This window comes from Carlito syrichta, unplaced genomic scaffold (assembly GCF_000164805.1).
Source record: "Carlito syrichta isolate Samal-C Ts95f unplaced genomic scaffold, Tarsius_syrichta-2.0.1 Scaffold288395, whole genome shotgun sequence".
Taxonomy (NCBI): Eukaryota; Metazoa; Chordata; class Mammalia; order Primates; family Tarsiidae; genus Carlito; species Carlito syrichta.
The window spans coordinates 270,227-281,689 of record NW_007232491.1 but is presented as its reverse complement, the minus strand read 5'-3'; the positions used below and the strand labels follow the sequence as shown (position 1 = coordinate 281,689).

The window sequence follows — 11,463 nt, the reverse complement described above, 5'->3', positions numbered from 1 at the left end:
TCTTTCTCTCTTTCACACATGCACACACACTCATCAAATAGCAGGAAAGCATGGATTTAGAAAGCCGAGCTCCTCTGAAAGACTAATGGACAACAATGACCTCTCTCTTGTCCCACTCTAAATCCCCACCATTATCACCTCTGCCCTCTGATAGTTCCCACCCACATCTACAAGACACAGAAGTACCATGTCATTTCTATGAGAATTTAAATTCATAACTTTTAGCTTCTGCTGCCATCTCACAGAAAAACTCTTGACATTAAATCATATTATTGCACATTAACATCAGCATGAACCATTGCTATTTTTTAAAGGTTCTAATAGGATTTATGTGCCAGTGTACTGAGATGCAGAACTGAGGAGAGGATGTTGACAGTTCCCAGCTGAAAGGGTCACTCGTGTTTCATGGAGGAGTTTACATCTGAATTAAGCCTTGAAGGGTGCATGCTTGGCTGAGTGGCAGTAGGGAAGGGCTACAGGAACAGTTTGATCAAGGGGTAGATGTGCAGCAAATGGCTGTGCACCATTATATGCAGCATGAACCATTGCTATTTTAAATGAACAAACAGTAAACTGAAATAGAAGTACTGGAAAAAGAAACTGCCCATCAATACCTCTGAAAATGGTAGGTATTGAATTCCTCATTTTAAAAAGTCAAGGAAATTCAACGTAAGCAATCACTAATGTTATTCATTATCAGTGAATGTATTATATGCCAGTAAATTTTATTATAGTACTCAAAACTATATTAAAGGCAGCACAATAGCCTGCTCATTTTTTGAATTAGAAATAAATTGGACTTCAATTCCAATGCCAATTCATCTTATGGAATGTTGACATAGAATTTTCTCATGAATTTAGGTTACTGACTTGTAACTACATAAAACCTCTCTTAAAATAGTACTGCAGACCTTTTTTAAGTAGTCCATCTTTATTTGCGGCATTCTAAAAGGCCCACACTCTGAAAGAAAATAACAAATTGAAAATAATATAGCAAATAATTCAAATTTCTGCTCAAAAAAAGTATCATCAGCCAGGCTCAGTGGCTCAGCCTGTAATCCCACGCCTTTGGGAGGCTGAGGTGAGTGGATTGCCTGAGCCCGCGGGTTCCAGATCCGCCTGGGCAGCGAGATCTCATCTCTACAATCAATCAAAAAATCAGCCGGGCGTGGTAGCGCATGCCTGTAATTCCAGCTACTCGGAAGGCTGAGGCGGAAGGATAACCGGAACCCAGCAGGCGAGGCTGCGGTGGCTGGGAGTGGCCACTGCACTCCAGTCTGGGCGACCGAGTGAGACTCCAACTCAAAAAAAAAGAAAGAAAAGTATCATCACTAATAAGTTAGTAAGGGTTCTCCTAATGTTGCTTTATTAAAATTCATTTCTTCCTATGGCAAGCTGTACCTATTTAACAGACATTAAACATTAGACAGGTAAGAAGACCCAACCAGGGCCAGAGCAAAAAATTCATAGTTATCACAACCTGTCTGAATTACAATTAAGCTGAAACACAAAATCACATACAGAAAAATCATAGCATTTCAACTAGTTTTACCATAACACATATACACGGAAATGTTGGGTTTAATCATTTATTCCTGATACTACAAATTAGCAATAAACTTACAAGCAATTTTCTCAGAAATTTTAATGGAAAAGACCATCCCAAGTGTCAAAAATAACAAGAAAATGTAATTCACAAAGAGAGAATCCACATGTCAAAATCATTATTTGTGGATCAGTCTCCACAATGCATTCATTGAATTCAAAGAATTCAACAAAATGTAATTTGACTTAATTACCAACTTTCTTAAAAGCACACCCAGCAAGTCTTTTCCTATGCTTCTTTACGTTCTTCTGTTGTATCTGTAGTCTCCTGTTCATCTGCACATAAAAACAACAAAGTTATTAGATCAACAGAAACATGCGCATAATTTAAAAAAAAAAAATTTAGCCTATAACATGCTGAATCCTTTACATGTCAGACAACAATCACATTCTCATTTAATATTTTTTGAACAGTCACCACAAATGGCATACAAAGCTTACAAGAAAAATGAAAAGATAAGGTACCTGCCTTCATTGAACTTCCATCTCAGGGAGAGCACTTTGGGTTTAAAGAGCTAAGATGATTATGGATTTGGAGACAGACATAAAAATTAGTACTTTCCGTTCTACTAAGTTTCTGTAAAGTAGGGTGAACCCAAAAGTAAAAGTTACATGTAAATGATTGCCTTTAATTTCTTTTTTTTTTTTTATTGAGTTGGAGTCTCACTCTGTCGCCCAGACTGGAGTGCAGTGGCTGCTCCCGGCCACCGCAGCCTCGCCTGCTGGGCTCCGGCGATCCTTCCGCCTCAGCCTTCCGAGTAGCCGGAATTACAGGCATGTGCTACCACGCCCGGCTGATTTTTTGATTGATTGTAGAGATGAGGTCTCGCTGCCCAGGCGGGTCTCGAACCCGCGGGCTCAGGCAATCCACTCACCTCAGCCTCCCAAAAGCGTGGGATCACAGGCTGAGCCACCGAGCCCGGCTGCCTTTAATTTCTTTAGGTGAGAAAAAAATTGTGACAATTCTACCCTTACTGAGAAGGTAATCAGGAAGGGTAAAAGTGACAATAGAATCAAAAAAAAGAGAATTGGGAGAATCTGAAAGACTCATGCACTGCTGGTAGGAATTCAAAATAGTGCAGAAACTTTGCACTCATTAGTGGGACCTGAATATTAATCACAAAAGCCCAAGGGAGGGATCGGCAGTCGGAGAACACTGCCAGGGATGGAAGAAGGGAAAGCCATGTAACAACACAAAGGGGAAGTGAGGACCAGTGGGAGGTCCAAACTTCACCTGCACATAGATTACTTATGTACCTCATCCTAACTTGGCCTCACATCTTTATAATAAAATAAAGTTTAAAAAATTATAGGCCAGGCTCAGTGGCTCGACCTGTAATCCCAGCACCTTGGGAGGCCTAGGTGAGTGGATTGTCTGAGCCCGCGGGTCTGAGACCAGCCTAGGCAACTTGGCGAGACCTCGTATCTACAATAAATAAATCAAAAATTAGCCAGGCATAGTGGCGTGCTTGTAGTTTCGGCTACTTGAAAGGCTGAGGCAGAAGGATTGCTGGAGCCCAGCAGGTCGATGCTGGGGTGGCCGTGAATGTGCCATGGCACTCCAGCCTGGTCGACAGAGTGAGACTCCAACTAAAAAAAAAAAAAAAAAGCTGGGCTCGGTGGCTCAGCCTGTAATCCCGCGCCTTTGGGAGGCTGAGGTGAGTGGATTGCCTGAGCCTGCGGGTTCGAGACCCGCCTGGGCAGCGAGACCTCATCTCTACAATCAATCAAAAAATCAGCCGGGCGTGGTAGCACATGCCTGTAATTCTGGCTGCTTGGAAGGCTGAGGCGGACGGATCACTGGAGCCCAGCAGGTCGAGGCTGCGGTGACCGGGAGCAGCCACTGCACTCCAGTCTGGGCGACAGAGTGAGACTCCAACTCAAAAAAAAAAAAAAAAATGTGCAGAAGCTTTGGAAAACAGTCTGGCAGTTTCTCAAAAGTTATCACAGACCCGGCAATTCTCCTCCTAGGTATATGCCCAAAAGAAATGAAAACGTACAACCTCACAAAAACTTACATACAAATATTCCTGTCAGCATTACATACAATAGCCAAAAAGTAGAAACAACCCAAATGTCTATCAACTGATTAATGAATAAATAAAATGTGATAAATCCATACAATGGAATATTATTCAACAATAAAAGAGTACTACACCGATACTTGCTACAACATAGATGAATGTTGAAAATATGATGCTAAGTATAAGAAGTCAGCCACAAAAAGGCATAAATTATATGATTCCACTTATATGAAATATTCAGAATAGGCAAGTTTGTAGAGATAGTAAGTAAATTAATGGTTGCCTAGGCCTGGGGTTAACGGAAAAAAGACAGTGATCACTAATGAATAGTGCTTCTTTTGGGGTGAGAAAAATGTAAAATTGATAGCAGTGATGGAAGTACAACTCTGAGCATGTACTAAACCTTTGAATTGTACATTTTGAATTGAATAAATTGTATAGAATTGTTGAACAGTGATCCCCCAAAAAAGTTATGTTCATATCCTAATCCCTGGAACTTGCGAAAAGGGTCTTTATAGCTGCAATTAAATAAATTAAATAAGGATCTTAAGATGAAGTGATCATCCTGGATTATCAGGATGAACCCTAAATTCAGTAACAAGTGGTCTTTATATGAAAAAAGTAGAGGGAGATTGGCATACACAAAGAGGAAGCCAATGTGAAGACAGAGGAACAGACTGGAGTAATGTGGCCCAAGAAGCAAAAATGTCAACAGTCACAAAAATTTGGAAGAAGCAAGGAAGCAAGGAAACAGGTGGAGGTTGGCCTTGGTAACACCTTGATTTCAGATTTCTGACCTCCATAACTGTGAGAGAGTAAATTTCTGCTATGGTAATTTGTTGTGGCAACTATAAGAAACTAATACAGATGTATAAATTATATCTCAATAAAGCTGTTATTCAAAAAGAATCAACCTAATAATTAAGGGCAGATGACTTGGGGTTTCAGAGATCAAAGTGAGTAGTGTAGTGATATTGCCAACGCATGGAGAAGAAATATTAAGCAGAATGTAGATGGAGGTAGAATGGATGAGAAGTGGACCCTGCATGAGTGAGAGATGATGAGACCGCAACTCCATGTCTTCGTAAGTGCTACTCCCTGTCTATGGAGTGTTCTCTTTTTTGCCCACCCAGCGAATGACCACTCATCCTTGGAGGCTCAACTTAAATGCCACCCCCCATCTCCCCAGTATTCATCATTCCCTCTGTAGTGTCACCTATATACTTTGTCCTGAAGCTGTTGTTATACTCACGCCACCCTACTATAATTATCTGAGTGCCTGCCTTTATCAATAAACTGTGAACATTTTCAGAGCAGTGATTATGGCCCACTCACCTTACATCCTAAAACAGTAGTCCCCAACTGGGAGAAATTTTGCCCTTTAGTGAACATCTGGCAATATCTGGAAATATTTTTGTTTGTCATAACTGCAGGGGACACTATTGGCATCAAGTAAGTAAAGGTCACAGTTTCTATCAAGCATCCTACAATGTACAGGACAGCATCCCACCACACAGAAATGTCCTGCTCAAAATGTCAATAGTTCTGGGGCTGAAAAACTCTGTCCTGGAACTTAGGAAAACATCTAAAACACAGCAGAAACTCATGAAATGCTTGTGGGGTAGACTGATGGATGCATGGATGGTAGACAGAGAATGAATGAATGTCATGGAGCTCTGGAGTAATAGTTTTAATGTAGTTAAGTAGCTTTTGTACATGGCTGGACAACAGAATCACTCAGATCCTGACATCAGAAACTGACTTAAATATTGATGCCAGAGCCAACCCCTAGAGATTAATTTAATTCATCTGGGATGGAGCCATAGTATTAATCAATTTTAAATCTTACCAGGTGTATCTAACATGCAGCCAAAGGTAAGACGCAGCACAGGCTAAGAGACAGACAGTATATCTTAAATGTAGATGCAAGTAGAGAGATCTAACAGTCAAAAATATGCAAAACGCAGAGGGTCCCATATTGGCTATATGTGTCTCCAAATAAAATATCAACTGTGTAAGAGTAGACAACTCAAGCAAGGGGCCCAGGGGATGCTTATTCTCAGTAGCTAAGAAAGGTTTCCCCAAAAAATGACAATATGAATAGCTGGAGACATAAGAAGACAATCTGGAGACGGCAGTGTCTTCATTTAGAAGAGAAACGCAAGGATGGAGCAGACAGGAAAGAAGACACTTTCTGTACATTATTTTCATCACCACCATTGATGCTGGTATTTTCAGCAATCCCAAAGTAGAAATGACTAGTAAACCATCTACTCCAGAGTTCCTCACCCTTTAATGTGCACTCAAATCACCTGCTGGGGGCATCCTGTTAAAAGGCAAGCTCTGATTCCATAGGTCTGGAGTGGGGCCTGGGAGTCTACATTTCTAATACACTCCCAGCTGATGCCAATACGGCTGGTTCATAGATCTGGTTTACAATCATGACAGTTGCTCTTCAGTGACGTTTTCCTTCTACCAAATGTGAATGAAGTGATGAAATCAGAAGTCTCCAATAACTGATAAAGCGATAAGTATATTTAAATGCCAAAACTCTCAAACATGCCATTGTTCATTTTACACTACTAAACAAAATGATAGAGAAAGTGATAACTTAGAAGGAGATAGAGAAAATGAACCATTAACAAATATGTATTTGAAAAGTCTACATCAAGGGCTTCTTTGTCAAGAAAACGAGCATAGCACTCAGTTTTGATGTAAATTATTGGAGAAAACATATAATGTATAATTTAGTATTTTAGAATCAAATTAATTAGCAAGTTAATGCTAAGGCATTGAGTTGTTGAATACAACAATTACAACTTCAGATAGTCTAATGTGCTCAAAATGATAATGTAGGACTTATTCCTTAGAGTTTATTATATAATAAGCAGAAAGTAAAACATGGTTCACATATTTACATCTATGCTGTCTTAATCCTCTATACCACAAAGTTGATCATCTATTAGGATTATCTGGTATCTTTGGCATTATTTGTGCCTCCATAGCTTCTTTCCATTAAGTCACATTACATTCTGATTCATTCCATCTTGTTACCTTCTATTCAGTGATAGGCACACATCAGTGTGACTTGTGTTTGCATGAAAATGAAGTCATATTTTAGCAAAGTACTGTTCTGAACCCTCCACACATACTGACTTCATGGGAATGAGATCCCATATACAACAAATCATTACATCCAATTTAGTAAGTATGATTACAGTAGATAAAGAGGAGATTTGAATACTTTCTAATAAAAACTCTTTATCCAAAAATAAAATACACCGCAATTTTAGAGAAGGATAAAGTTTTCATAGTTTATTAGATGAAGATCCTTGCTGTGGGGAAGGCAGACCATACCCATCTAACTGAACTGCATGTTGTGAGTGAACTCTGCTACTGGATAAAAAACATTATCGCTTGAAGTTCCAGTCAGCTAGATGGCGGAATAGGAATTCTCCAGCTCCCATACTCCTAACAAAAAAAAATCCAAACAACAGCTAATTATCCACAGACAAGAATCCCTTCACAAATACTCCTGAAGTTAAAAGAAAGGCTGAGATCTTCTTGGGCCACAGAACTGAGAAAAGCCTCATTTAAGGGGTAAGAGGAATGCTTTCACTTTGAACACATTGCTGCATTCCCACTAAGCCAGCACAGCATCACACAGAGAAGATTCCTCTGAGCCCACAGTTTCTACAGTGGAAAAAGAGAGCTGATGACAAACATTCAGCTTCCCCACCCACAAGAGCAGCTCAGTAATTATCTGAGGAGTGTAGCATCTGGCCCCACCCAGCTCCAACAGCCAACTGACGCAACCCTACCAACCCTTGGTGCTCTGCTTAAAGCTTCCCAGGCTGGGAGGCAAGTGCAGGTCAGCGAATATCTGCAAAGTAAAGTAACTGGTTCCACCCAACCCTAGCAACTGAATGATGACCAAGTCTCAGTACTCTGCTTAAAGCTATCCCAGGCTAAGAGGCAAGCCCTCATCCACACATATCTGTATATCATAGCCTGGCCAATCTCAAGAGACCCCAGAGACCTCTCCTAGCCTCAGAGCCCAGTATGTGGCTCTGCCCAGTTACAGATGAAAACCAGCAGTACTGCTCAGTCAGAGAAGACAACCTACACCCCTGCCAAATCAGAAGCTATCACAGAGCCCAATCAGCAGCTCCATCTTACTGTGAGGAGCAGCCAGTGTTCTCATCAGGCCTCAGAGCACAGCCAAGAGTTTCATATGCCCTCAGAATACAGGCAGCAGGTCAGCCCAATAGCAATCCAAAAGCAAAGCCTACCTGTACAGGATCACCATCAGCTGGCTCATGCAGAATCATAGGTTAGACTACATAGTAAAGATCTATCACTGGAAAAAAAAAAAAAAACCCACACACATACACATGCACACACACAAAAACACCCCCAAAACCAACAGGCCATTTCCTCAAATATGTAGACATCAATGCAAAGACACAAGGTTTATAAAGCATCAGGGAAATATGATACAACAACAACAAAAACTAATAAAGTTCCAACAATGGACTCTGAAGAAATGGAAATGGAGACCTATTTTACAAAATAGGAGAATTTCAGAATAATCTTCTTTAAGAAGTTCACAGAACAATAACACAACATAGATAAGAAACTAAATAAACCTTGGAAACAATGCATGAAAAAATAATAAATTTCCCAAAGAAATATGAAAAGATTTTTAACACAGAATTCTAGAAATAAATAATATAGTAACTGAACTAAAAAATCAGTAGAAAACTTCAACAGCAGACTTAAGCAGAAGAATAAATGAGTTCAATGATAGAACAGCAGCAGATTTCAACAGCAGATCCAAGCAGAAAAATAAATGAGTTCAATGACAGAACATTTGAAATTATACAGAGGAGCAAAAAGAAAAGAAGAAGACACATAAATTATGGGACACTATCAAGATATATAACTTCATAATAGAATTCTAAGAAAGAAGGTTTTTTAAAAGGTCTACAAAGCATATTTAAGAAAATAAGACTAGCATTTTCTCAAATATGGAGAAAGATGACAATGTTCAGGCAGAGGTGCGATCCAGTTCAGAGACCAACTAAATTTGATCCAAAGAGGAGTCCACCACAACAAATCATAATCAAATGATCAAAAATTTAAAAATAAAATAAAATCCTGAAAGCAGCAGATAAGAAACATGTTACATTCAAGGAGGTAGTCCCAAAATAGCTATCAGTAGATTTCTCAGCAAAATTTCTACCAAGCCAAGAAAGAGTGGGATGATACATCCAAAGAACTGAAAGAAAACAAAATTGGCAACCAAGAATACTTTACTTGGCAAATCCGTCCTTCATAAATAAGGAAGAAATAAAAGCTAAAGGAGTTTATCACCACTAGGCCCTGCCTTTCGGAATTACCAAAGGGAGTTCTTTAAGCTGAAATAAAAGGCTCTCAATTAATAATATCAAACTTGTGGGGGGAAAAACCTCAATGGTATAAGTAATGCATAGTCATATTCAGAATACTCTAAAATTATTAGGTTGTGCAATGCAATTATATCTCTACTATGAGGATTAAAAACAAGATTATTAAAAACAAATGTAAGCCGGGCTCAGTGGCTCAGCCTGTAATCCCACGCTTTGGGAGGCTGAGGTGAGTGGATTGCCTGAGCCCGTGGGTTCGAGACCCGCCTGGGCAACTTGGCGAGACCTCATCTCTACAATAAATAAAAAATTAGCCAGGCATGGTAGCATGCGCCTATAGTTCCAGCTACTTGGAAGGCTGAGGCAGAAGGATCGCCGGAGCCCAGCAGGTCGAGGCTGCAATGGCCGGGAGTGGCCACTGCACTCCAGTTCGGGTGAAAGAGTGAGACTCCAACTTTAAAACAAACAAACAAACAAAAAATGTAACTATAATAAATTGTTAAGGGATCAGATTTTTAAAATATGAAAATCCACATCTAAATCATAAAAGTGTGGGAGAGGGAATCAAAGTATAGAGTTTTGTATGTGATTAAAGTTAAGAAGTAACTTGTTATAAGTATAAGGCTTTTTTCTGTTTTTTTTCTGGATTTTTTTTTTTTTTTGGAGGGGGAAGGGAGTTTGGTTTTTTTTGTTTTGTTTTGTTTTGTTTTTAAAATAGGGTCGTGTTATGTTGTCCAGGCTGGACTCAAACTCCTGGACCCAAGCAATTCTCCTACCTTAGGCTCTCAAGTAGCTTGGACACCAGGTATGCACCATCATGTACAACCAGTTAAAGATATTTTATGTAAGTCTTATGGTAAATATGAAACAAAATATAAAAGGAAAAAACTGAAAGCATACTAGAAAATCACCAAACCACAGAAAGAGAGGAAGAAACAAAGGATCTACACTACAACCAGAAATTACAAAATGACAGTAGCAAGTCTTTGTCTATCAATAATTATCTTCAATGTAACTGAATTAACTCCTCTAACCAAAAGACAGAAAGTGACTGAATGGATTTTTTTTTTAAAGTCCAACTATATGCTATCTATAAGAGATTTACTTTATTAGTAAGGACACGCATAGATTGAAAGTGAAGAGATGGAATAAGTTATCTCACGCAAATGGAAACCAAACGAGGGTAGAGGTAGCTATATTTATATCAGACAAAATAGGTTTAAGTCAAAAACTGTACAAAGAGACAAAGACGTTCACTATATAATGATAAAAGGGCCAATTCATCAAAAAGACATAACAATTATAAACATGTATATACATTCAACGTTACAGTACCTAAATATATGAAACAATTATTACATGATCTGAAGGGAAAGATAGACTGCAACACCATAATAGTAGGAGACCTCAATACCCCACTTTAAACAATGGACCAGATCATCTAATAGGGAAACATGGAACTTGAATTCCATGTTAGATAAAATGGACCTAACAGTCATTTACAAAACATTCCACCTAACAGCAAGAGAATACACATTTGTCTCAAGTACATGCAGAACATTCTCCAGGATAGATCAAATAATAGGCCACAAAATAAGTCTTAACATACTTAAGAGGATTTAAATCTTAGCAATCATAATGGCATAAAACTAGAACAAATATGTGGATACTTAACAATATGCTCCTAAACAATCAATTGGTAATAGAAGAAATCAAAAAGGAAATTTTAAAAAATACCTTCGAGACAAACAAAAATGGAAACACAACATATCAAAACATATTATGAAATGTCAACAAAAGTAATTCTAAGTAGGAAATTTATAACAACAAATGCCTATACCAAAAAAAGAAAAAAACTCAAATAGGCAATCTAATGCTAAACCTCTAGGAACTAGACAAAAAAAGAAGTCCAGAGTTAGCAGAAGGAATTAAAAAAAAAATTAGCTCCAAAATAAATAAAATTGAGACTATAAAAACAACAGAAAAAAATCCGTGAAACTAAGAGTTGGTTTTTTGAAAAGATAAACTTGACAAACCCTTAGAGTCTAACTAGAAAAAAAAGGAAAGAAAACCCAAACAAATAAAATCCTCTGAACTCATCAAATCATAACATGAAGGAAAGATAGCTATCAGACCATACTTCTGTCTTGTGATAGTTTTAGCTTATATAAAATGAAAGTGTAACATAAATGACCAACATCAAAGAAATGCTTAAATTATAATATTCTTGTATGATAGAATATACTGCAGCCACTATAATGAATGTTTTAGAAGACTACCTTATAACAGAGAGAATACTTATAATATAAATGAATAAAAATAGCAGGGTATATAAGAAGACTATTAAGTCAATTTAAAATGTACAACTAGGAAAAAAGATGAATGTTAATGTTAACAACAAATATGTCTGTACAATGGTTTTGTTT

The 11,463-nt window shown here is 38.3% G+C and overlaps 1 protein-coding gene across 1 annotated transcript in view; it reads right to left on the bottom strand.

Annotated features, from left to right (window-relative positions):
- Positions 1 to 1,575: 1,575 nt before the first annotated feature.
- The window catches only part of FSIP1 (fibrous sheath interacting protein 1), a 225,019-nt gene continuing 215,131 nt past the window's right edge, over positions 1,576 to 11,463 (bottom strand). The window contains exon 13 of the mRNA XM_021710300.1: positions 1,576 to 1,881. Coding sequence (XP_021565975.1) covers positions 1,835 to 1,881 — 47 coding nt within the window. The 3' untranslated portion in view covers positions 1,576 to 1,834. The remainder of the gene's footprint in view (positions 1,882 to 11,463) is intronic.